The sequence below is a fragment of the Lacerta agilis genome, chromosome 1, assembly GCF_009819535.1.
Source record: "Lacerta agilis isolate rLacAgi1 chromosome 1, rLacAgi1.pri, whole genome shotgun sequence".
Taxonomy (NCBI): Eukaryota; Metazoa; Chordata; class Lepidosauria; order Squamata; family Lacertidae; genus Lacerta; species Lacerta agilis.
Window position 1 is genome coordinate 82429168 of NC_046312.1, and position 27034 is coordinate 82456201.

The 27034-nt window shown below is 45.9% G+C and overlaps 1 protein-coding gene across 1 annotated transcript; it reads left to right on the plus strand.

Annotated features, from left to right (window-relative positions):
* Window positions 1-737: 737 nt before the first annotated feature.
* STK11IP (serine/threonine kinase 11 interacting protein) lies at window positions 738-26930 on the plus strand. The gene is made up of 25 exons (XM_033159791.1): window positions 738-886; window positions 1482-1545; window positions 3238-3440; window positions 9052-9126; window positions 9607-9702; window positions 10163-10270; window positions 10704-10775; window positions 11760-11889; window positions 12038-12141; window positions 12997-13086; window positions 13891-13932; window positions 14275-14445; window positions 15539-15620; window positions 15709-16047; window positions 17946-18136; window positions 19646-19756; window positions 20497-20662; window positions 21375-21806; window positions 23612-23724; window positions 23864-23961; window positions 24389-24567; window positions 25044-25128; window positions 25320-25405; window positions 25513-25742; window positions 26051-26930. Exons 2-25 carry the CDS (start codon window positions 1482-1484, stop codon window positions 26189-26191), a joined length of 3408 nt encoding a protein of 1135 aa, XP_033015682.1. The 5' UTR covers window positions 738-886; the 3' UTR covers window positions 26192-26930.
* Window positions 26931-27034: the final 104 nt, after the last annotated feature.

Here is a 27034-nt window from a genome sequence, read left to right on the forward strand (position 1 = left end):
AGTACCAGCAAGCCCTGCGTCAAATAAATTATTACATGGCACTCATTATTAAGACCTGAAGCACAGTGATCCACAGAAGAATGGGGAATCCTGGCCCTCTTGGATGTTCCCATCAACCAGCATAGTCAATGGTCAGAAATGATGGGAGTTGTTGTCTAACGACTTCTGGAGAGCCAAAGTTTCTCCACTCCTAGACACTAGAGCCTCAAGACTCAAGTTTGACCATCAAAACATTGTAATAAGTACGATATCCCCCAGCTTCTCATCCACTCCTGCAAATAATCATTTCCCACCATTATGTTGGCTCTGTAGGAAAAGTACAACAGCAGGTCCCCAGTTCAATCTGTGGACATGGCAGCTGGAGGTCTGATTCAATATGAAATTGTAAGAAAAGACAGGCGTGACCAGAAAACGTAGAGCAGGAGAAGGAGAACTTGCGGGCGCGACTCTCCAAATGTTGTTGGCTATAACTCCCACCTCCCTGGCCATCATCTATGCTGGCTGAGGCTGATGGGAGGTGGAGTCCAAGGATACCTGCAGCGACAGGTTTCCTTAATTCCGAAGTGTAGACTCGTAGACAAAAACTCCCCACTTTCGGGAGCCCTCCTTGCTAACAGATCATGATATCTGCCACACTACACTCCCTAAAACGAAGGGCTTTCTGCTGCAACCCAGTGAAGGAGATGGCGAAGCGCGACGCCGTAGAAAAAGAGGGCGGAACTTTGAAGGCCCCGGCACCGGCTCGCTTATTAAGCCAGTCGAGGACGCTCTAGCTCGTATGTCTTTAAATACTCTATGGTTACGCGGAAGTGAGTAAAAGATTCGGGAGCTTGTCCTGCGTCTATGGTTGGGACGCTGTGTAAGAAACCGGCCGTCGGCATTCCAGGTAAGGGCGGGTGTGTGTGTGGGGGTGTCTGGTATGAGAGGCTGCGTGGGCGTTGCTATGGTTACTGCCTTCCTTCCAGGCAGGCGCTCCACCGTATCATGTGCCTGCTGCTTGCTTTTTCCTGCCCCATTAGGGTAGTCTCTGGGTTTGGTGACCAGCTTGGGGTAGGTGATCTCCTCCCCCCCCCCCGGCCTCTCCTCTCTCAGGTGGGCTTCCGAGAAGGCCCCTGGGACCGTCTGAGGCGGGGCGGTGTCGGCGGCGTTGTGTGGAATAAGGGCTGCCTCTTTCTGAAATAAAGGTAATTCCTGTCACTGTCACGTGCCTGTGTGCGAGCACCGTAGCTGCTGACTTTGCGGGGTCTTGGTTTCTGCACTAGGTTGGCCCGAGAACTTGTGGCTCTAAAAAATCACAGCCCTGGAAGGTTAGTGTAAAAATCTCCACGCCCAGTGGGCTCAGACTCTTTCTTAAGCAGGAATTTTGGTTGGCCGGTGAACTGGTGAGTTATTTACAGCACCTTGTTTTGAGATACAGTACTTGTAACTGTGATATGGGCTCTTGGGTTCCCAAGTGATTATTCTCATCTTTTTGTTTGCAGATGGCTCCTGGCACACCAAAGGAAATAATGCTCCAGAGCTTAGCCGATTTACTGCAGGAATCTGGTGAGGTTCTGGTGGTTTGAAGCACCTCCATATTAAAGTGTGCTCTTTGCTTTGTTCTAGGTGGTAATATAATGGCCATACATTGGGGTCACATCTACCCCAATAAAGCACATGACTTTCCTGCAAAGAATCCTTGGAACTGTAGTTTACACCTCACAGAGGTAGAATTTCCAGCTATGGTTCCCAGGATTCTTTGGAGAAAGCCATATGGTTTAAATTCATGGTGTGGGTGTGACTTGGGTTTGGGGTCAGAGTTGGTGGTAATGACTGAATATAGGAACTACAGTACATGGGATGAACTGCAATAGACATGATATGCTTTTTAAGGAGGAAAAAACAATATACCACAGTTTTATTAGCAGACATTATTCAGTAATGCCTTAGAGCCATTTCACATCTTGTTTGTCTGCATCAGTTTACTCACAGCCCATGCTTATGGTGGGTAATGCAGCTAAACCAACTTCCTGTTGCATATATCAGGTTAAATGGACATTCATTGGCATGTGCTAATATCTTTAACATATGCAGTAAAGCACCATGTTAATATCTTAAACATGTGTGCATAAAACAGCATGTGTATTTAGTGAAAATGTAACATGCAAAATGGTGCTTAATATTGCCACTTTTATTTGGATAATTCCCACTACTGGACAAATGCTGGGTGTTCTTTAACCCGTATTCACTGAGGGAAGTTCTTCAGAGAAATCATGCTTCCATTCTTGTGGTTGGTTATAAGGTTATTACTCTAGTAGGGCAGGGTTCCAGCCTGTCCTAAGACTCTTGTCCAAGTAAAGGAAGATGGTTGTAATTCCAATCTAGGAACCAGCTCTTTATTGGTGTCCTTCCTTTTTACTGTAAACTGTATTCGGAGATTTGCAAGTCATTGGGTGTGTGGGTGGAGTAGCCTAGGAGAGTATTATAGGAAGCCCTTCATATTGTTCCACTGAACCGGAATTTTCTGTGTGAGAGGTAGTGTGATGGTTCAGGAAAGTCAAGAATGTCCAGTACTTAAAGATTACGCGATGAGCACAGAACTAAGAGCTACTTCAGAAATAACTATACTGTAACGTGTAGTACTTCAAAACAAAATAAAAAATAAATCCTTCCAGTAGCACCTTAGAGACCAACTAAGTTTGTTCTTGGTATGAGCTTTCGTGTGCATGCACACTTCACATTCAATAGGTGTGACAAGGCTGTGGAGTTATGGTGGCAGGCGTACAAGAAAGGGGCTGGAGCAAATTGGCTATGAGGAAAGGTTATAACATTGGGGGCTTTTTAGTTTAGAAAAAAAGGCAAGTTGGGGAGGACACAATAGAGATGTACAAAATTATGCGTGGTGTAGACAGAGACATTTGCCCTCTCTTGTAATACATGTACTGGAACTCGGGGTCATCCAGTGAAACTGAACAGTGGAAGACTCAGGGCTGCATCAACAAGGTATTGCTTCACATGGTTAAACTACAGAATTTGTTGCCACATACAGGCAGACCTCTAAATTCCAGTCATTGTAGTCTTCCTGTAGGTGTCTCATTGACCACTATAGAAAATAGGATTCTGGATTACAGCGGCCTTTGGTCTGATTCAGCAGGGCTCTTATGTTCTTATGAACCTTTCTTTTTGTGGTTTATGATGGTAGGGAGTACATATGGATTTATTATGAATTTATTAATTCTAATTATTCTTTTTCTTCAGGAGACTTGATTCTGGATGGTACTAGCACCTTGACCTTATTCACCTCCACACTGCAGATTCTCACTCAGATCTTTGAGCAGCACCTATTACCACGAAACCAGAACCATGGCTTCATTGCACTCTCCTCACACCCTGCTGAAACATCTGCCATCCTTCAAGCCCAGTTTCTCTTTGATGTCTTGCAAAAGACACTCTCTCTGAAGGTACGTGCCAAAGTAGGAGTCTGTGAGCAGCGGGTCTATGCTTCTTGCCTTATCTTGCAGTGAGGATACTGGTGTTGATGTAGCTATATTTCTCACTTTTTTATACAGATGATAGTTTTGAAAATTATTTTAGTTGTACTTTATTTCATCAGTCACATTGGGAGCACTTACTTTGAAAGGTAGCAGAAAAGTATTAGAAATAAAAATAAATTAATTAAATATGATTATAATGCATTATTTTTTTAAATGCGCTGTCCTTGGCCTGAGTTGGACCATTGGTTCATGTAGCCCAGTACTGACTGGCACCAGCTCCAGAAAGCATGGTGTCTCAGATGCTTTTAAGTGGAGATGCTCAGGATCAAACCTGCACCTTAGTACATGCAACACATTAGTTTGACTGCTGTCCTATGGCCCCTCCCTACTACTCTGCTGAACCCCCAATGCTGTTAATGTTTTACATGATTCCTTGGTCAGAGTCTGTCTTAACTGAGAAACTTGCTTTTTCTCAATTGATGCCAAACCCAGTTGTGTTATGGCTTAGTTCATCACTAAACTGGCGTTCTTACCTCTTTAGGATACAGGCAGCCATGTGATTTGGTACAGAAGCAGCACACAATTTCAGTATCCTCCAGCATTTTGTGTCTGATGGTGTGCTTAATAAGTTTTGCATGATTCAGTACAGCTCTGATAAGAAGAATATTATATATTGCCTCCAGATGAGTTTGTTTAACCAACCAGAACAAAAAGTATGGAAGATGCTGATATTCCATTCTTTTTTTTAAATCACATAATGTCTTTGAGTATTCTCTACTCTTTGTCTGGAGATTAGGGTGTAGGCAACAGCAGAATCAGCCAGGACTGACTGGCATAAGGCTGAGGGGGTGGTGGAAGATTGGAAAAGGAACTAGCTTCCTCTTGGCTGTAAATGTATATTCATGCCGTCTGTTCAAGCAGACAAAAAACAGATTGAGGGAGTTGGGATGAACTATGGTTGCTGTTCAAGAATGCTCAGTAATTTAGTCTTAAAATAACTGAGGAGATACGTAGTGGTAGAGGTAAGGCAATATGAAAAGTAATCAGGCTGATAAACTGAAGTTAAAGCATGAAGACGGGAAGTCTTCAGCTGATCTGCATTACAAATTTCAGGTCTGTTTGCATCAATTATTTAAGTAGGAATATTTGTATCCATTTCCTGAACTTGCAGATTTATTCTGATGGTGCAGTCTAGGATATTCCTGTTCCCCTCCTTTCTCCTTATTCACAGGGGTTAGTGGCAGAGCAGAGGGAAGGGACAAAATCTTTGTATACTCCTTGTTCTCTGATGGAATATGTGGCATTCTGAAGGGCAAAGACTTGAAAAGAGGCAGGAAGTCTGAAAACAGTACAACCAAACTTGGTACCACCTACATCCCTTCAGTGCAGCGCTCTCTTTCTCTCTCTCTCTCTGTGTGATAGTACTAACTTTTCTGTATAATCACTCAGTATGCACACTAGTTTATACATATTTATTTTATTTAGTTAATTTACATACTGCTTCATATGCCCACAGAGTTCTCTAAGTAGTTTATAAATCCCTACAGAAAGGAATCTATGTAAGAAATACAATACAAATTGCATATATTCTTCCTAATCATCAATTTCACATTGTAAGTAACATCAAATTAAATCTCTCTAAACAATATATATAAAGTATAACATCTAAGAATCACAAAAAATCAATTGTGCACAAAACATCAAAATATATAAATATACATCAAAATGAAACATAATTACAATATATCCTAGAAATGTCATAAATATTATTTTAAAAATGCATAGTTAGCAAGTGATATCTGCAGCAGGAAAGAAGGGCAAAGGATGTGGTAGAGTCAGATTTGTGTCAGTGATAGATGCTAATAAGAATCTGTTTGGTACTGTGTAGAATCTTCCGCCTGTGAAATAAGATTTGTATCATTCAGTAACCAACTTCATTAGTTTGTGACTTTTACTCTTTAAGGTGAGTTGTGTATATTGGGTTTTATCTCTAGGGTCATTGTTCAGGTTGTTTCCGTGGGGTATGTTTGCTCTGCTGGTCATGAGGTTTTTAGCCAGAGCAGCAATGACACAGATAGGGATTGAAATGTGCTTGCTACTTTCGTTATCTATGCTGTGGGCCTCTGGTGTTTGCATGAGTTAGTGCAATAAATTAAATCTCTTCACCCGGATGGATATTTTGTGTTGAAGTTTGGAAAATCTGAGTTCCGGATTAACCTTTTAAATAAAAAGGGATATGAGAGTTCTTTAAAGCATCTACATGGAAGCTGCTGGTGCAGTCTCATTCCCAACAGATGCTCTGTGAGTACACATGAAGCCTTTATATATTGAGCAGGGTCTCAGATTTGTGCTTGTTGGTAGGATGTTTCTCAAGCCAACAAGAAGGGTCAATGATATCTGTCAGATACAGAATTCCCATTGGGGGCCATGGGTAGTATCCAACGAACACATCCTGTCAGTGTCAGGATTTCCACTTGCACAACAGGACTCTTCCTCCCTCACCACATCTGATCCAGAGGGTAGGGGAAAGCCTCAGAACAGAGGTATGGGGTGGGGTGCATATTGGGAAAGGAGAGGTCCTGTTGTACAAGTGAAAATCCTTGCAGTGATGGGAGACTTACTTAGCCCTACGCACTGGATACAGCCACAGATCTGTTATTTGTATCTGAAGCCCTCGTGACAGCCTGTCATCACTAACAGTATCTGATCTGCATGCCTTTTCCTCCTCCTAATCTAGTGTAAACTCTGACGTTTGTAATTTCCTAACACTCCCAGATAACATATTTTGACGAAGATTATTACACTGAATAGGTCAATCCATATATGTGACCCTTTGTGTTGAAAAACTTTAAATCAATTTAGTATTTAAAGGTGGTTTTCTGCTTCACTTTGTTCCTTGCACAGCATGCACTGTCATTTGTTTGACTTCAGAGTGACTTTGAACCTCTCTAGCTTCTGCCTTGTGGCTGTTGTTACTGGTTAGATTCTCACTATCTTCGCACATGCTACTATGATGTGATCTACTAGTGCAATAGCCTGCTTGGTTCTATTTTTAATGTGGGCTTTGGTTAGCAATCTGGGCAAAAGGCCCACATCCTTAGCTGATACCAATTCTTGAATTTTACCGTTATATTGGATTAGATTGCAGTTGCATTTGGTTTATTAATAGTGCTTCTACAGTGAACGGAACAGTAGCAGGTTACTTTGGGGAACAGGGAGATTGCTGTTGGCGAGGCCATGTGGGAGAATCAGTTGTCATTTACTCTGACCATGCTGCTAAGATTTTGTGTTTTATTTTTTCAATCCTTTTCCTTTAGGGAGCTCAGAGCGCAACATATGGTTCCTTACCCCCATTTTATTGTTGCAGCCACTCTGGGTGATAGTTAAGCAGAGACATTAGAGATCCACGATCAAATCTGCTGGCTTGATATTTTTTTTCTTTTTGTACAAAGCAGCTGCTGGGAGATACCCACCCACCTTGCTTCTGTTTGATTCTAATAGGCAAACAGTGACTTTTGGAGGCAGTTTTAATTGGGAAAGGTTACCCTATTTCCTCAGCACTGACGTCCCAATCTTCTGCAGTTGCTTTTAACAAAAAGTTTTAAGAGATGTACCATCTGATTGCAGCTCTCTGGCATATAGTCCAGTTTGGCCCTTAGTGAGCCACATAGCTCAGCAGGGATTCAAAACTAGGCTTCCCTGTTGCAAGTCAGACACTTCATCTATTATATTGCACTGTTGCCAGGATTATTCTGATCATCCTGTTAATAAATTCAGTTAACTGAATTGAGGGTGGGGGTGGGAAGAGACAGGTGCATCCATCAAGCTTCTGGGACAACACTCCTGGAACTCCTTCTGAAGCAGCAACGGCTAGCAAGCAAAGCCCCTGCAACAAGGAGTGGGGAGGGCATGGGGAGGGCTTTGTGCTGATGTTTGTTGGGGAATAGTTGTTAGCTGCACGTCTTCTGCTAGGTGCACTTTCCTGTTTGGAGAATCCTGGAAGAAGTGTAGATGAATGCTAACTTTCCATTTCTTTCTTGTCTCCCTGGATATACTTCTTTAGTATATAAAGGAAAGAAATAAGCGATAAAAGGTGGGGTATAAATTTAAACATAAAACACAACGTTCCTTAAAACCATTGTTCCTGAGCTTCAGATAACCAAGGCTTGTCGTTTGAGAGTTGGTGTCTATGGTCTGAATAAGTGTGAATCTAGAGCACCAGCAGCCAATACAGTGTCCTGCAGATGCTGTGGATGACAGCCCCCATTAGCTCCAGCCAGCATGGTCTGTGGTTGTCAAGGGTGACAGGAGTTGTACTCTTACCATATCTGGAGGGTATCACGATTGGTTACGCTACAATATCTGATGGGCACCATATTTAGCTATCACCGATCTAGAGTGTCACAAAAGTATAGAACAAGTCTGGTTTATTTTCTATTGCTTACCTAAGCACTGTTCTCTGTGAGATAGCCTAATCTCTATGAGAAAAGCAATCTCCTTACAAGACTTGATTTCTTATGCCCTTAAATGGCATGTGGCATGCTGTCAGGCTGTGGCCACTCAGTATCTGAACTTTGGTAGTTTTTTGTGTTGGGTGCAACGTTACATATATAATAGAACATGTTACCCTGGTGCCTGTTCACTGCTTCATTTGCCACTTTTGTAGAGCATGGGAATTAACTTCAGAGATGTTTTATCCTGAAGTTGTGGATTGGGCATCATGAATCTTGGGGTGTGGGATGGGCGCTCCATACTGCAGGGACACGGGTGGCACTGTGGTCTAAACCACTGAGCCTCTTGGGCTTATTGATTGGAAGGTTGGCAGTTCCAATCCGCAGGACGGGGTGAGCTCCCATTGCAAAATCATTGCAGGAGATCATGTGGCCCATACTGGGCCCCGATGGAGCAGGTGATTCTGCTAAATTGCGCACCACCTGAAAGAGTCTTCTGCTGCTGTTTTCTGCAGATGCAATAGAGGCAGTGAAGAAGGTCTTCTTCACCATTGCTATCGCCATTTGAGCTCTAACCCGTGTCCGGTCAGATTCAGAATGAGTTATCTGCCACCGGCGCTCTAGCCATCTCAGTGATTGTTTCATAGCCCTCAGATCTGTGGAAAACCACGGTGCTGTCCGGGCTCCATGCAATCAGAGACGGGGCTTCAGAGCCAAACAGTCAATGGCCCTGGTTAACTCCACATTCCAGCTGGCTACCAGGGAATTAGCTGCCAACCTAGCAGTTCGAAAGCATACCAGTGCAAGTAGATAAACAAGTACCGCTGCAACAGGAAGGTAAACAGCATTTCCATGCACTCTGGTTTCCGTCACAGTGTTCCGTTGTACCAGAAGCAGTTTAGTCATGCTGGCCACATGACCCGGAAAGCTGTCTGGACAAATGCTGGCTCCCTCAGCCTGAAAAGCGAGATGAGCGCCACACCCAATAGTTGCCTTTGACTGGACTTACGGTCCAGGGGTCCTTTACCTTTTACCATACTACGGGGTGGGGTAATGGACTTATGGAGGTGAAGCTAGTGGGTGACTCCTTTCTTCATTATCACTCTCCCCCACTCCTCCTCCTTTAGCTTGTTCATGTTCCTGATTATGCTCTGCCAGTTGATGTGAAGATTTTCCCCTTCAAGTCTTTGCGACGTTTAGAGGTGAGTCCCAGATGCTGGGGTGAGGAGCCTCTGGAATAGGGGCTAGATGGTGGCTTGGCCTATTTCTGGTGGCTGCTGTGGGGTCAGAAGCTGTGCTGTCCATAGCATGCATAGAATGGTGGGTGGGACTAGAGTGGGAGTTCCATAGTTTCTCACAGTAGCCAAGCAATTTTATTTTCCTGCACTTTGGACTAAAGTAAGACTTTCTAAATCTAGAATCAAAATATTTGATTTGGAGAAATGGCCTTTATAGGAATCAAGACTGAATTTAGCCATGCTGTTACATGGAGGCAAGGGAAGTCTTTGGTTAAGGAAAGGAATGCACAGGATAATGTCTCAAGGGGGAAATAATGAGGACCTTAAAGTACCGGTATGTGTGCCCTTTTCTGTAGAAGAGCCCTTAGGCCTATGTGACTTTTTATGTGTTTTGCCTCTTCTTCTTTCTCTTCTCCTGACTCCCGGCTTTCTCCCTTGCCTTAGCTGAAGTGTGTTCCTTTGCACTATCTGCGGGGCCTGCGGTGTGTCTATTCTCAGTTGGAGGCTTTAACCTGTTCCAAATGTGTGAACTCTCTGAAGGTGAGTTAAGATGCCTAACTTGATTGCTTCTACCTCAGGAGGGAAGGTGCTGGAGCTGTTTTCAAGGGAGGCTGTCACAGACTCACACTGTGCATGCTGCTCAGTTGCATGAATGTGCTCCCAAATATTTTTATGTCCCCTCTACCCCTGAAAACTATATGCTGTTTTAAATCTCAGGTCAGGAGTGATTTACCGGGTAACTAAAACTAGTACCTCAAAATTTCCTGTGGAGTATGCTAGCCAGGTAGAGTTGCCAGCTGGCTTGCTCTTGAGCCTTTGCTTGATGTGCAGGAATTAGCTTGTGAAGCTCTTCACAGCATCGAAGGAGGCTGACACATCTGTTAGTTGCTATAGCTCAAACTGCTATTCTAGACCTTGCTCCAGGGGCTAGTTCATAAGATGGTAGGCCAGATGCAAAGACAGCTCCTTCTTCCTTGTCAACTTGTGTTTTATCCTGCAGGAGATCATCTCTGCATGTGGAGGGGACCTCAGTTCTGCCCTTCCATGGCTGGAACTACAGACTGTCAACTTCAGCTATAACTCCATTGTAGCCTTGGATGAATCACTGGTATGCTGGAGAATTGAGAATTGGGGGAGATGTAGGTGATGAGAATAGCATTTTTCTTAATGGAATACTGAGACAGAGGGCAATTGTACAATTGTTTTCTGGCAGCTTGAGTTTCTCATTCTGACACTCCTCTTGTTAGTGTTTCTCCTTCTGAGTAGGTCAGGTAGGACTTGGGCTTCTGGATGGCTGTGCCATAACTGGCCACCTAGTCTTGAGGCTGCTTGCTCTATGGCAGTGGTGGCCAAACTTGGTTCCTTCAGCTGTTTTGGGACTACAACTCCCATCATCCTTGACCACTCGTCCTGTTAGCTAGGGATGATGGGAGTTGTAGTCCCAAAACAGCTGGAGGACCAAGTTTGGCAATGCCTGCTCTATGGGATTAACTCAGTTGGTATCACTAACCTCTTATCCCTTCTTTCTTGTTTCTTATAAGCAATTGTTGAATGCCCTGAAGGCTCTGGATCTCAGTCATAATCTCATCCAGGACTGTGAGTTCTACCTGACAGTAAGTATCTGGCAGGGGGCTCAATACCACCCTTTTGAAATCCATTATGAGCAGTTAGCAACTACTTCCTTTCTTCCTTCATTGCTGGGTTGACTCTTTTCAAGCCTTGGTAACATATATTGGAGAACTGTGGATGTGGAAGAAAGGGGAAGGGGGATTTCCTACTTTGTGTTTAACAAAACCACATACTTGAGTAGCATTTCCCCACCCCCCCAGGTCAAACATGCTTGTGAGCCTGAGAGAAGGCTTCACCTTCTGGTGTGTTGTATAGTTAAATGTGAGGCTGCTTTATTTATACTATATAAATCTTCTTACGGTAGGAATCTTGGACCCTGTGCACTCATTCCACCACCTCCTGGCTTTTTTCTTTCTTTTCATACTATTAGTCTTTGAGGGGCTGTTTATGTGGTAGAGCTTTCCCCTCTGCCAGGGCTGGAATAGATGCCTTCTACAGGTAGTTCCCAAGTGGTGCTTCCATGATTGATTTTGTTTCTGCGTAAAGTCTGGATCCTGCCTTCCTACTAGAAACTGAAGGCGGCTTCAGGATAAAAATGCAAATGGTATACAACTTAAATTAGCAATTAACAGCAAGTGCTTCTCAAATGGGTAGCTGTGTCTGTGTTGGGAGAACTGCCAGTCCTCCCTGGGTGCTGGCTTCCTCCTCCTACTGTGCTGCTGCTGCCTCTCCTACCCCCCAAGTGCCACATGTGGGTGTCTGAGCAAGAGCAGAGTTGAGATCATGTGCAGCCCTGGCAGATTTCCTGAACAGTTTAAAGCGAAAGAAGCCCTCTGCCAAGAACTCTCTAATCTTTGTGCTGTCATGAGCCTGAGTGTGTTGGGTTTTGCTCTTTTGATCCGCCATGTGTACCTTGCGTTAACAATATGTTCTTAGGGCTGGGGGTTCACTTTGAAGGTTGTTCAGTGTGGCAGGGAGGACGAGAACATGGATGAGCAATGTGCAGAACTGCCTTATTTTCTTTACAGGTGCTGACAGAGCTGGAATATTTAAATGTGGCTTATAACCTCTTGCCCAAGATGCCTGAACTTGGGCTACACAGCCAGGCTAAACTGGTGACCTTGATCCTGCGGTACAACCAGCTTGAAAGCATTAATGGTAAGACTGTAGTAGAGCTGCTGATATGAGGGGTAGCCTGGAAACTAGGTCATGCATTGTACCAGACTGAAGAAAGGAGGCCCACAGGGTGGCACAGTATTGGGGAGAAGGGTTCTCTTCTGACATTACTCTGCTTCCTTTTCCATAGGTGTGGAAAAGCTTCCCAGCCTTCAGCATTTGGACATTGCCTATAACCTGCTGCTGGAACACACTGCGCTGGCACCGCTGTCATCACTGCACAACCTGAGAAGAGTGAGCAATCAACCTGATTGGTTATTTATTGCATTTATATCCTAACTTTCCACCAAGGAACTCAAGGCAATGCACGTGTTTCTCCCCTTCCCCATTTCATCCTCAGAGCCCTGTGAGGTAGGCTAGGCTGACTGTGGGTGACTGGCCCAAGGTTATTCAATGAGCTTCATGTGCTGAGTGGGGATTTGGACCCTGGTGTCTCAGGCCTCCCCCAACGCTACAACCACTGCACTTCACTGGTTCTGATTGGTGGTCAGTTTATTAGTGTCTGTTTAGTGGTTTGGGCATTTGAGTAAGACAACATTATAAGACTATTTTGTTTGAGGAAGGAGGCCTTGTTATTTAAGGATAGTAGACAGTAGATGCCTATGACACTCCTAACATATAGCTCTCCAACTTACAATGGATTTCCTGTCTTGTGGGGAGGGAATTGTTCTGAATACCCGTGTGGTATAATGGTTAGGGTACAAGACCAAGAAAACTTGAGTACAAATTCTAGTGAACTCTTCAGGGCTAAGCAGTCTCAGGCCAGTTGCCATCTCATGGCTTCACCTACCTCCATAGGGTTGTTTTATAAGATAAAAGGGGTCAAGGAACTCATTGAAGGAAGCTGGAAAGTAGAATACAAATTTTCCAAGCAAGTGCAGGGGAAAGGCAGTGAGGTACATGGGCATAGCCTGGGGGCAGCTGCCCCCCATCAAGTAAATCAATAATAAAGACGTAACTAACTGAGGTTCTGCCCCCATAAATCCTGGCTACATCCATGGTGAGGTAGACAAAGTTCTGGCAGTTAGTAGTGTTGTTTTGTTAAATGGAACATAACTGTTCTTTTTCTCTCCACCCCACCCCCTACAGCTGCACCTGGAGGGGAATCCTTTAGGGTTCCATCAGAACCACCGGCCTGCTACCATAAGTCACTTGTCTCCTAGATGTATCTCCAGCAACGTGAGTATATGTGGTCTGCACTGCAGTTCATCCCAACTCAGATGCAAAGATGGCATAGCATAGTAGACACTGGCCTACTCCTATTTAAATACTTTCGTATGGGGAGCAAACCCTGTGTGTGTTTACACACTAGTATGTAAACTGTGTACCAAAAAAGGTTGCTCCCCACTTTTTGCCAAAATGTTCTTCTCCATCTGTGAACTGAAGTTGGGGTCTGTACCTACAGAAATCCTTGTTGGCTACTCAGGCCCATATAAAAGGATGCAGGACTTGCATTTCCACCACAGGGAGCCAGCATAAGAGGTGTCAACCACTTTGACCTGTTGTACAAAGAGAAGCCATCTCCTGCTCTCCAACTAGGTGTAATGTTGATTTAACCATTTGCTGAGCCCAGAAGCTCAGTTTCCTGTTCCTGACTTCACACGCTCTTTTGGTAAAGATACCTGGAATGAGCCTGAGAATTCCATGTCCATCTGAAGCAAACATGGCAATTTTTTTAGCTGGGGCAGTTGGAGTAAGATATACCATCTGACTAACCTGTTTAATGCCTGATAAAGAAAGCCCATTCATTCATATGTTTTATTTGTGTTCAAGGACAGTTATTAACTCTTTCCTTTGTTTAATTGTAATTCTTAGAATGTATTTTGTATAGCCCAACCATCTAGCTATATCTGTATTTTATGTGGCTCCTTTGCTATGGCATGTCCATTTGTAGGAAAGGGCTTTTCTGATTTCTTGGTTATGTGAGTGACTAGGAAATGGGGTTATTGGTGTCTTAACTGCCATGTTTTGTTCTAATACCAGTTCCTTCTTGATGAAGAGCCACTGTCTGCTTTTGACCTGAGGGTGAGTAGGGTATACAAGTATTACTTTTCCAGGTGTTGTGGTGGAAAGAAAAGGGGGTGGGGTGCAGAACTTCTTGCTGCTGGAAACTGTCTCATCCTTAGTGTGATCTAGAATATCTTGATCCTTCAGAATAATGGGAAACCAATAATGGTATTGTTGGCTCAGATGCTATTGCTTATCCAGAAGCCTCTCTCCTGAAGGATGGCTATGTATCGTCATGTAAGGCTACTAAAACAGCACAGGCTAGCCACTTCTCAAAGAGGGAGGGTAGAGAGTGAAAGAAGAGAGAAGTCTTCAAACCCGTCATTCTTACTTCTCTTGGGTTCGTTCTGTCTCTTTCAGCACCTCTCAAAGCTGGATCAGGCTGCTGTCCAATCACTCTGCACCTCAGTCTCAGAGAGGGCCCCAACAGACCGCAGTGCCCTGGAAAGTTCATGTGCTGCAGACCAAAGTGACAGCCAGTCCCCTGCGGAGAGCAGACCACCCCTATTACCCCCTCGGAAGAGAAATAAGGTGTTCTTGCTGCTTGGAGTGTTCAGGAATTGTGGGAGGAGAGGAGACTGTTCATCTGCTGGTGATTTGTGTACCATGTGATCACTCACATTAACTTATTCAGGAGGAGTTGCAGGAACATAAACAATAGCAATGCTTTGGATGTGTTTTACCATTATGAGAATGAGGCTAGCCTCCCTAGGGTTTGAATGCCCTCCCACTTCTCTTCCAGTGCAGCCATACAAAGGCAATAAGCTTTTGCTTCCATTCTTAGATTAACTGCAGTTCAGTGTGTCATTAATTCCCTAAACTATGGATAACCTTAACTATGACTCTTGAAAACAAGCTGGCTTCATTATCCATGGTTTGAGGTTGGCTTGTTTCCACTGGCTATAATTTAGATTAAACAGGTTTAGATGACGCAGCATTATTGATCCAAAATGGAACTCGTGACCATGCCAGAGGAGGAGGGAGTGCAGCAGCTTGCAGGGGGAGGGTAGGTTCATCCTTGTAGCAATAAACTATGTTTTAGCCCAGGGATAAGGGAACCTGTAGCCCTATACATGCTGTTGGACTCCTACAGCTATCATCTCTGACCATTGGCCATGCAGATTGTGGCTGATGGATCTGTAGTTCAACATTTGGAGAACTGCAGGCTCTCCATCCTTCAGCATTATGTCTGAACCAGTCCAGTATGGAAGAAGATCTCAAATGTCCATCTACAGTGCTCCTCAAACATGGGTCTCCATCTGTTGTTAGACTAGAACTCACATCATCCCAAGCTAGCAGGACCAGTGGTCAGGGATGATGGGAGTTGTAGTCCAACAACATCTGAAGACTCAAGTTTGAGAAACACTAATCAGGTAACTTTGTGCAGCATCCTAAGCTCTTTGTTTTGCATTGTTTGAAAGGTGGTGGGGATGGGGGGGGATAGTTGCCAAGAAAACACCTTAAGATTTTCAGCAAAAACACATTTAATTATACACTTCTAAAAAAGCCTTCTTTCCAAAGGCGTGAAGCAATTAATGATAATATTAAGGTATTGTAATGAAACGGTTAAGGAATGTGAGAGAGCCATTTCCAGCCTAAATTTAACAGCTTATCTCTCCTTCAGGGGCAAGTGAAAGTGCGCAGGGCCAGCATTTCAGAGCCCAGCGATACTGAACATGAGTACAGAAGCCTGCCCGTCTCGGCAGGTGAGGCACATGGCAACAGGGCTGTGACCAGGGGCTGGGTGTGTGCAAGACACCATTGCAAACTTGGAGGCTGTCTGTTGTCCCACAGGTATAGTTCGGCAGCACCAGGCAGAGATGGAGCGCATGGACAGTTTCCGGGATCGCTTTGGTACCCGCTGGCTCCAGTACAGGCGACACCTGGAAGCAGATGGACAGGCAGCAACCATCACCCCTTCTGGCAGCCCCACAGTAGAATATCAGGCCAGCTCAGGCGAGGCTTTCCAACAAAGCAAGAACTCCGTGGAGGAGCAAAAAGTTCCTGAGGCCACAGAGGAAAATGAACCGGAGCTGCCTATGCCTGAAATCCTGGCAGAAGGCCCCCAGGCAGTAGTAGAAACTGAGAAGATGCCAGTTAAAGAAGATAAAGGCCAGAAGGAAAAACCAGAAGGTAAATGCTTCTGCTCTTAGCTCACTGTCCACTTCCATAGGAAGGTGAGAAGCAGTGGGCATTTGGGCTGGCATATGGTTAGTGCTGAAATCTCAAAAGATGCCACCACAGTGCAGGATATCTATAGTATTTATATTTTCTTTTTTCCCTCCTGTCTGACTTTTGTCATGTCTTATACCCTTTGCCTATGTCTTTGCTTGCATTCTATCCCTGGCTAAAGCATTTTGTTTTGCAAGGCCTTGAGCTGCGAATATGCCCACATGTAGTCCTTTTTCTGTTGGAACTGGGGACTCAGTGAACCCTCCAGTACAGGGAAGGAGAATTGGAGCTGGCCAGTGTGGGTCAAATTGGATATGCAGGAGGAGCCATTCACCTGCCTACAAGCCCTTTTTGGCCCAGCTGTGTCTTTACCTGCTCCATATCTGAAATAATATAGGACAGTGGCTTCGATAAAACTGCCTTATGGGGAGACCTGCTGGGCCTAATTAGGCCTATGGGGTGGAAGTTGGCAGCCCCTATTCTAGAACCTGTTCATATGCAGCTTATTGAGTGGCCTTGGACTCTGCATAGGTGTGAGTAGAGCACAGTGTATGATAATGCTTCATGCATAAATAAATAAAATAAAATAAAATAAAATAATGCAATAAATAAAATCAAGTCTGTCTCAATGTGCAGAGGCCCTGCCTGGGCCCCCTTAATCAATACTAAATGTGCTCAGTCCTAGCTTCTGTTACATCCCTAATTTGTGGTGGCAGAATTCCTAATGTTGCCAAAAACCCTAAAATTAAAAACCAATTGAATGACCAGAAAACATGCAAGTTCGTCTTGCCTCAAAATCTGGGTATTGTGATACCGTATTTGTGGTGTGGATACACATTGACAAGTACACTTCATTCATATCAACAGTGGGAAACGTGTGACCTTGCAGGTGCTGTTGGCCTCCAACTCCCATCAGCCCTGACTGTTGACCATGCTGGGTGGGGCTGATGGGTGCTGGAGGCCAACAATATCTAGAGGTCCACAAGTTTCCCCACCCTCAATTTAAGTAAAAGATTCTACTTCCTAGAAAGTGCAAAAAGGTAATGCCATTCTAAGCTAGCAAGCCCTTGGCATGTTACTGATGGAAAAAGGAGATCCCAAATTGCTTGGGCTTGACCTTTATTTACCTTCTTGGTAACTTTTACAGAGCAAACCCTTTCTTTCTCTGTGAGGCTGAACCTCCCTACCCACCCACCACTGCCGCCGCCAAGAAATAACACCTTGAATTGGGGTGCTGAAAGCTACAGTATTTGCTTTTTAATAGTTGACAATTCACAACTTTGTGTTTACTTTCTACCACTGAATACCAACCAGATGCCATATATTTAATAAACTTGAGTGTGAAGTGTCTGACTCACTGTGATCTTTCATAAGGGGAATACTTCCTGTTCAGTGTTGAGAAATCTCGTCATACCATACAGAAATTGGGAATCTAGGCTCGCTCTGTGCCTGACAGTAAGACACATAAGCATTCCTTTTTCAAAAGGAGTTCAGAGTGACATTAAGTCCTCACAGACTGAGAGGTATCATTGGCTGAGAATGATGGACATGTGAAAGCCCACGGAGCCAGGATTTCAAGCTAGGTACATGATGTCCCAGTTCCAGCCCTAGGGCAGACTACATTATGTGACAAGATTCTTCCAAGAAAAGTAGTTTGCTTGCATCATACGGTGCCCTTAATTTCATACCTGCTTTAGTTAAAGCATTGCCATAACCTGTCTCTTGCTTTCAGTTGGCTTTGCAACCCTGCAGTTTCCGTAGGCAGTCTTTGAATATGTGGGGATTTGCAGACTTTCATTGTTGCTGGGACTCTGGATGCTGAAATAGGTAGGGACTAATGCTCTCATTTATCTTGTCAGTGGAGCTCTATCAGCCTGTGCTGGTAAGCCAGATAGAAGATGATTGTGACCCAGAACCAGACTGGATCTTTTTGCGGATCACTTCCCGAAACATAATGGAGGTGGAGCTGAGAAAAGGCAAGGTTTTGCGCAAGCTGGAGCTGAAAAGCCTTCGGAAAGTAGAAACCTCAGAGATGCACTGGAGAAGGATGGTAAGTTCCAGTTGCTTTTGTGGGGGACAGGGTTTCCAGTAAACTGACCACCATGAACTCCAGTATAGCATTGTCTAATGATTGTGTGCAAGTATTAGCTGGCTCTTTCCAATGAGCTTTCCTTCAGGCAGTGCACAGGTATATTAGATTATTTTGGGTGTGACATACGGTGTAGAGCAGTCGATCAGGCTGGGCAGATCTACCAAGCAAGTGAGGGCTCTTGTCAATAGGAAACTTAGTACATTATTTTCTTTCCCTGAAACAGAGTTGCTTACTCTAGTCCATACCCTCTGCTTCAAATCCACTTCTTTTTTCCACCACCACTACTGCTACTATAAAGCACATGATCACATTACAGCTGGGTGAGCAGAAGCTGGTGCTGGCACCATTTTGCACAGTTTCTGCATTTATGGCTGCAGAAATTTGAAATCTCCAGACAAAACCAGTCTTTCCTCTCACTTGTTGCTGGCTTGGGTTCAGCTTTCTTCTTATTTCCCAACAACTTAATGAACAACAGTGTCAGCCTTGTTTTTAAGCATCTAAGGTTTTGTGGTAGCTTGAGCCTGCTTGGTTGCCTTAAGATCATACAGATATAGAAGCACCAGTACCTGGTAGTGCATGTAGAGCGGGCACCTCAACTGTACTTTTGCCTAATATTCAGTTAATCTCACTGAGAGGAGAAAATCACCCTATTCACAGCAGCATTGCACTGGGACATAAGTATCCAGGAGAGCCTTGTGGTGGGCTCTGTCCATGTCTCCCTCCCCACTGTGTATTTGGGGTCTGCTCTGTCAGTTTCTTCAAAGGAGGCATTCTGGGGTGTAGTGGGTTCCCTGTTTTACATTTAGCTGTTTTACATTCCATAATTGGTTTCAGCCATGCAAGCATAGTCTGACATTGGTTGCAGAATTCAGCGTCTTGATAAACCTTCCGCCTCCCCATCTGGAGCAAACAAGTTGCTAGTCATAGGTGTGAAGATGAGCTTGGAAATATGTGGCTGATGTTTGCTGAAATCTCAGAACATAAGAACAGCCTGCTTGATCAGGCCCATGGCCCATGTAGTTCAGCGTTCTGTTCTCACAGTGACCAACCAGATGCCTGTGGGAAACCAGTGAGCAGAACATGAGCATAAGATCTCTCTCCTCTGCTGTGGTTTTCAGCACCTGTTATTTGGAAGCATTTATGCCTCCCAACTGTGGAGGTAGATCATAGTCATGACTAGTAGCAGCAGGTGAGCAGTTCAGTGTCCTCTGTAGCTCTTCCTTGTCTCTCCCCTCCCCCAATGGCTAACAGAAAGGGGGGGAATGCAAATTATTGGGTTACCTTGTCAGAGAGGTTTTCGAGGAACTCCTAATGCAGAGACACACAACCTGTGCTAAGATCAGCAAGTGGCCGCAGTTGCCGGTTGGTCCAAGTTAAAGGGGCAGGGCAAAGCGGTCTCCATTGCAGGGCAGGTTTCTTTTCATTGGGGAAGCTTGTTCTGACCAAAAACCTATCTCTTCCTGGCAGGAACTGGAGCGGGTGTTTCCTGTTCTCACACTGCACTTCAGCTACATCCGCAAGGACCGTCGGAAGCGCCGATACGTAGTGTTGGATGACCACCCTGAGCTGTGTGTGCAGGTAGGTGAGGAGGTGCTTGGTACACAGCTCAGATTCATAGCTGTCAACCCTCCCTGCTGTTTCCCAATGCTATAATAAGGGAATTTCCTGCAAAAAACGGGAAAGGTTGACAGCTATGCTCAGATTGGAGTGGAAGGGGAGGGTGCCCCTGCAGAACCTTAGCTTCCCAAATTTAGAGGGGGGGGGTTGTCTCTGAGGTGGGCCCAGCTTGACTCCTAAGGACACAAGAGCAGCCCTGTCTGAACAGGTCAATGGTCCCATCTAGTCTACCATCCTGTTTCCCTCAGTCGCCACCAGATGAGTGTGGGAAACCCAAATGCAGGGCATGGAAGTTGATGGTCATTTCCTGCTCCCCAGGTACTGGCATTCTGTGACATACAGCTTCCAAACCTTGAGTTTCAAAATGCCGGCCAAGGCTAATAGCCACTACAGTTGGACAAATTCAGGGACGAAAGGTCTAATCCCCTTTTAAAGTCATCTGAGCCACCACATCTTGTGGCAACAAATTCTATAAATTTTGCATTTCACCTTATCTGCCCTAAACCAGCTGCTAGTCAGCTTGGAGAGAAGTGCAGTGCTTCCGCCGGTGTCTCTGGCCTCCCGCCCTCTCTGCCCAAGGCTAAGAAAGGTGCTAGTTGTGATATTTACTCCGGTGTAAAGGGAGGCAGTGGTATCTCGGCTGCCCTCACATTCTTCTGCAGCTGTTCAGCCCACTTCTTGCTCTTCTTTTTTTTTTTAAGGACTTGCTCCGGGTGCTGGGACCCACCCTGGAGGAAAACCAGAAGAAGGCTGAGGAAAGTTCAAAGCTCCAGTGTCTAAAATGCAAACAGGAATTTGCTGGATGCTTGTCACTTGGACGGCAGAATCCAGGCTCCACTATAGACACTTCAGCTTTCTCTGAACAAGGTATGAGATGAGCCCCCCTATTTGCAAAATGGGGGTCATGCCTACTGGGCTGTGCTAAAGCCCTATAAGTTCAAAGTGCTCATTGGAATGTGAAAACACTGTGGTTGACCACTTATAATCTGATTTGTTCTCCCTTGAAGAAGAGAGATCTAAAATGGATTAGTAGGCTGGGCTCTCTTTGGGACTTAGTCGTCACAGCACTTTCTGAACCTGTGTCTAGGGGATTTGGAGCCTTTGAATGAGTAAATTGGCTACTGCAGCTACTTTACCTTCTTCCTAGGTGTGTTTAGTCCTCTGCTACATCTGCATGTTTCTGTGGTAGGACTTTTGCTGCCCAGCTGTAAAATTTCTCTATAATGCTATGAATTATATTGATTTTTTTCTAGTTAGCTTTCCATCTTTGTGCTGGTGTTGTGTTATTTGACCATAAGTCATTGTCTTAGCTATTTGGATGAATTCCTTTGGGGTGGGGGAATGCATTGACATAGTATTCAACTTTTGCTTTTCTTAATTTTTTCAAGGTTGATTAGCCAGCAAGACCAGAGCATCAAGGGATGAACATGGAAATTCCCTTAAGGAGAAGGCAGGGCAGCAAGGGACTAACATGTTAGACTTTGGGTCCCTGAGAGTAGAGCCTGGTGCTTGATTAGTTTGCAACTAGGACTGTGGCTGCCAGACCAGGTTCTGCTATGTTCCTCTTCTTCCTCTTCAGGTGCCACTGCTCTCAGTGAGCCCACCATCTGCCCCAGCTGCTCCAGCGACCATGTGGTCATCTTGCCCTGCGAGGGGCGTTCCAGCACTCCATTGCTTCCTGGGGAAAGCCAGCAGGAGGCTGAGTCGGGAAAGTTCTTCATTGGTGAAGAGGCTACCTCTGAAACGGGAACCGGCTCCAGTACCCAGATCCAAGACCTGAGCAGTGACCAAGGCAGCGCTGCCCATTCCAGCTCCCGCAGTTCGGAAGGGGCAGACGGCAGTGGCAGCAAGAGCTGCTTGAGCTCCAGAGGCCGCTACTCCTTCCTCAGCCACACGGATACCAATGGCGGGGGCCTGTTGGGGAGCTATCAGTATGGCCCTTCCCCTGTGCCCACCCCTCCCCAGCTCTCCATGAGCTCGGAGCAGGAGGAACACTGGAATCTGAGCCCCCGTGAGTGCTGGCAGCCTGGTAGGGGTGGGTCTGCAAAGTCAAGGGAAGCGCTGAATTCTGCACAGTTAGAGGGGGTAGAGGTATGCTAAAAGAAAAGTCATCCTCTGCCCCAAGACTCAGTATTAACCTTAGAGCATATCTTTGAAACTGCCTTAACTCCTGCCACTGCCCAGTCTGGTATTCCTATAAATAGAGTTATTGTTTTTCCTGCAGAAGTGAAACAGGAGCTCCATCTGCTGATTGTTAAGAGCACTGTGTGGCTATTTATTTGAAGTGTTTCATTTTTAGCAGCATTTGAATGCAGCCAAGAGGAGGTGGCTTGCTAATGTCTGTGTAAATGTCTGCTAAAGGTTTAGCGGTGACTGCATTTGGATTGGTAATGCCAAAGTAAGGTGGTGGCAGGCAGATTGCTTTAATTCAGTCCTGCATAAGTGGAGTGGCTGGGGATGGAGCTCTTTGGGGTGGGGTGCTACCAAACAACCTCCATTGTTGCCAGCTTACTCCCATCTCTGTGTAGGAGCATCTGTGACCCTGAACTTGCCTATCATAGAATCACAGAATTGTAGAGTTGGAACGGATCCCTAGGGTCATCTAGTCCAACCCCCTGCAATGCAGGAATCTCAACTAAAGCATCCATGACAGGGGGCCATCCAACCTCTGCTCAGGGCCGTCTTAAGAAGATCGGCCGCCCTGGCGCGGCTATCCCTCCGGCGCCCCCACCATGCTGCCTCTCCGCCGCCTCCCTCCCATGCTTGCCGCCCCTTGGGAGGGGGGGGACGAGCGGGGGATGAGGGGCGTGGCGCTGGAGCGGCGCGGGGCTCTGCGCGCCCTTCCAGCGCTTCCGGGAAGGGAGGCGAGGGTGGCCGGCTCGCGCTCCCGCGCTCTGCGGGGCAGCCGGATGGCGCAGCGCAGCCGGGGAGCTCGCGCTGTGCCGGGCAGCTGGAGGGCGTGGCGTGGCCGGCCAGCTCCCTTGCTCCGCTGGGTAGTTGGAGGGCGCTGCCGGCAGGCGCTGCCAGCGGGGCTGGAGGGCGGAGGCGCCCTCCAGGCCATTGGGCCCTGGTGCGCCGCGCCACCAGCCCCAATGGATGAGACGGCTCTGCCTCTGCTTATAAACATCCAAGGAAGGAGAGTCCACCACCTCTCATAGCAGTCTGTTCCACTGTTCTTCCTGATGTTTAGTTAGAATCTCATTTCTTGTAACTTGAATCCATTGATTCAGGTCATCCTCTCCAGTGCTGGAGAAAACAAGCTTGTTCCATCTTCCATGTGACAGCCCTTTCGATATTTGGCTATCATATCTCAGCATGGCCAATGGTCAGAGGTTGTGCTCCCAACAGCACAGGTTTCCCACCCTGGTTCGAATCTGTGCCTTTTCCCTACTTCAACTGTAGAATAGCCATGAGAGGCTTTCTATTAGAGCTGGGTTTCATCGACCATAATATTGTCTGGGTGAAAGCTGCATGGCACAGAAGGGGAGTTCTGCATAAATCTGGTACTGGGAAGCCCATTAGCAACCTTCCGCATGTGGTCCACATTTCCATTGATCTATCTAGCTTGGAACCTATTCAGATGATAAGCATACTCTAGCAGAGGGAGGCTTGCCTTCAAAAGAGATGGGCCCAGCAATCTCTATTTTGATGGATTCTAAACTCTGTGCCTGATTCAGGCATGACCTTGTGACTGAAATAAACCCAGTCTGGCTGCGGTAATAGCTCTGGTTTGATACGGGCATCAACGACTACCTGGTTGCAGAGTTAAAATGCTCAATCCCCTTTTTTTCTTTTTAAAAACTGTTGCCCCCTCAGCCACCCACAGTATTACGGGCATGCAGGACTTCTCCTCTGTGGATCATCGGCTCAAGCTTTATTTGGACATGGAGGTCTTTGACAGGGTGGAGGAGTTCAAGTGCTTTCTGAAGGTAAGAAAGGCAGCTCTACACAATAGTGACCATTTAAGGTGGGCGGGAATCTGGATTCAGCTTAGGCATTGCCAGTCATGTAGGTTGGTGCTTTTTCCTGAGGCATATAAGACCCTGCCTTCTGCCATGTTTGTTCTAGGTGGCTGTTGTGAAGAATGGCCGACCTGGGGAATTCTTGGCCCTCCTGGTGGCTTCAGACACCCAGTTCCATGTGTTGGAGATTACAGGACGGATTAGGTGAGTAGAGCTATTCTTGGAGCAGTTCTCATTTGTGTTCTGTTTCCTGTTTTGACATCCACTTGATATGGCTAGAGCAAAGAGAGCCTTCAGAATAAAGAAAGACCTCTATTAAAATCATATAACACCTTCAACCCATGTTACCAGGCATTGTCTACTACTCTAGGGCGTTTGAGGTCCCAGGCAGAGGTCTTCCCCCATCACCTGCTTCCTGAAAACCTTTAGCTAGAGATTCCTGGGATTTAACCTGGGATATTCATTCATGCAAAACATGTGCTCCTCTCCTGAGCTCTGTGCTCCTGACTGAGAAAACTCTTATCCCTTCTTGGTGTTAGTCTCTGCCAAAAGCAACAACCCTCTTTGAGCTTGCTGGGTAAGGTGGGCCCTACCTTGCATTTACTTGACACATTTGGTTCTTCTGCACCAGGGGACAGCCGTCTGAATGGCTGAAGAAGGGGGACAGCCACTGCCTGTCTGACCTCTCTTGCCTGGAGGTGGGGCTGTGCCATCAAAGCTTGCATATGGAGTTTGCGAATCCCTGCACCTCCTATAACCTGCTGCTTCGCAACCAGAGTCACTGCAGAAGATTCCTCCAGTGCCTGACATGTAAGAGGGTGTATAGTGCTGTGTGTGCATTTGCACAAGCTTCCCTGATCTTGTCTCTGTGCTGACAGGGAAGAAAAGTACGGTAACCATAATAATGGTGATTTGTGTGACAATCCCAAACAAGTGCTGTGGTCAGTGCAGTTCCACTAAGCCTGTTGACTGGAGGCGAATGCAATGTGGTACAATAGAATTCCTCTTATTTTTGGTTTGGCTTATCTGCCTTGTAGCCTTTGCTGAGATGGTCTTAGAGAGCCAACTCTAGCTACTCGACTCCTCCCTGCTTGCTGCTGTGTGAGCTATGGTTACCCACCCACCCATCCAAGCCCTATGTGAAAGAGGATGCTCTCTTCACTGCCACAGCAAAATTTAGTCTTGAGAATTGGCCCTTGCTGGCTAAGACCTTTGCCCTGGAAATTTACCTTGAAACCGCCCAAGTGTCACAATTGCATCATAACTTCCCTCAATGTCCTCTCCAGATCTCACACAGGAATTGCCGGCCAAAATCAGGAGGAAAATCCCAGACGTTACTGTGGAGGAAATGAATCCGCAGCATCCATTGTGGTAATATGCCTATTGCCATTGTACAGTGTAAATGAGGTTTTAGCCTACAGGTGGTGCTGGCGTGACAAGGACACAAAGTGGGAGGTTGCAAGTTTCGCAGGCAAGTTATAGTGGTTGGCTAGGATAGGAGCAACAATGGAAAGTGAATTTGCCGGAGGACTTGCCTCAGTCATGTTGTTTCTGTGTTGTAGGCCATTGATTGAAAAGGACTTAGCAAGAGAAGCTGCACATGGCTTGGCCAGACCCTTCTTCTACCTATTGGCATACCTCATTCAAGGTATGGATGTGCTGTTCCTGGAGTCATTTTCTGCCTCAACAAGATCCTTGTGTGGCTTGATATAACTGTTGCATAAGCTGACTGTCCAACCTCTTTCCCCCCCCCAGGGGCTTCTGCCTTTCCTGTGACTGTGCTCAGCACCCATAATAAAATCTTACTGGTGGAAGAAGATCACCAATGGCAAAACATACCACCCTCTGCTGCCTCAGACACTGGCGCTGAGAAGCAGGCAAAGAAGTGCTCCCGGCTGAAAGGGAGTGAACCAATCAGCAGCATCTGTGGTGTTATACTTTACCGTTTCTCCCCTTGTGATATGAAGCTGCAACTTTACGATGAGGTACAAGTAACAGCATCAGCGCTTCTTTCCAGGATACTAAAATGCTTGTATGGAAAGGGGGTAAATGCTTCCTTGGGAAAGGTGAGCATTATTGCAGGACTGCTCTCTTGCTCATAGCTAAATCTACTGGCTCCTTGCAAAGGCAGGTGACCATCTCTGGTCTGAGGAAGGAAGGGCAGTTCTGCTTGGTCAGGAGGTATAACTCAGACCTAGCAATACTTAGTACTGCAAGCTGAATTCAGTCCAGGGGCTTAATGCTGGGTATGCCCATTCCCTGATCATCTGAACTGTGCCTTCTTCCTCTGCAGGTCCTGAAAGTGGAGAGCACTTGGCATTTGCGAACAGAATGTCCGGACCTGCTGGCTGATCTGGTAGAATGGTTGCGTGTGCCTTGGGAAGAGATGTTCTCCATTGCTCTCCAGAAGACTGTGCTTGAGGTGTTGGACTGAACCAAAGAAGCTCTGACTAATATGTCTCTGTCCCTGTTGAATTGGAAGGACAAGTTCTTTTTTGATCCACTTCCTAGAATGTGGTGCATGGCACAATTTTAAACTTCACGGCTGTTGCAAATCCTAGCGGCATCTGGGAACTATAACCGGAAAGTTTACATCTGTCTTGTTTTGACAGTACAGAATCCTGGCCAGTTGCGAGGCCTCTTGGTGGCTGTGTAGGTCGCTTCCTGCAGGGCTAAGAGGTGAGCCAGCCGCAGTCTGACCACATATTACTTCCTGTTAGACTGGAAGAAGCTTCAGGGTGGCCCCAAAGCCAGGACTAAGCTTTCCACAGCAGTTCCATGTGCACTCGTCACTTTCTCTTGGGTAGCAGCTACTGGAGATCCTAACTCTCCTGGATTCTACATAAAACTGGACTGTTCTGATCCAGGTAGTGGCCTGGCACTCTCACTGCGGATCCTGGGAAATTGTCTGACCTTCTTTGCCTAGCTGTGTAGGCCTCACTTTCCAGACAGGCCAGGTGAATATGCTGCAATCTGTCCCTGTGCTGGTCAAACATTCCTAAGGGTTGCCTTAGCTATGGGCACAAGGATATGAGAACTCTCTCCTACACTTTGTGGATGTGGAGATATTTGGGCACTCAGGGTATGACGCACTGGAAGCTACTGTCTTCCCTGGGACAATTTTAACTGTGAAACTTTTATTTTTTGGTGTTTAATAAAAATCATTTTATTAACTTGTTTTGGTTACCCCTTGCTGAGATGATGCAAATTCCTAACTGGCTTCGATTTTTCAAGTAACTGATACTGCTGTTCTTCTGAGAGTTGCCCTGCATAGGAA

What these genes read in the sequence shown, in the direction of transcription:
- STK11IP (XM_033159791.1), top strand. Translation starts at nt 1,482, where the DNA reads ATGGCTCCTGGCACACCAAAGGAAATAATGCTCCAGAGCTTAGCCGAT. An exon ending in AAAAGACACTCTCTCTGAAG is followed by an intron (nt 3,441 to 9,051) that starts GTACGTGCCAAA and finishes CTCCTCCTTTAG; the next exon opens with CTTGTTCATGTTCCTGATTA. An exon ending in TGTCTGCTTTTGACCTGAGG is followed by an intron (nt 13,933 to 14,274) that starts GTGAGTAGGGTA and finishes TGTCTCTTTCAG; the next exon opens with CACCTCTCAAAGCTGGATCA.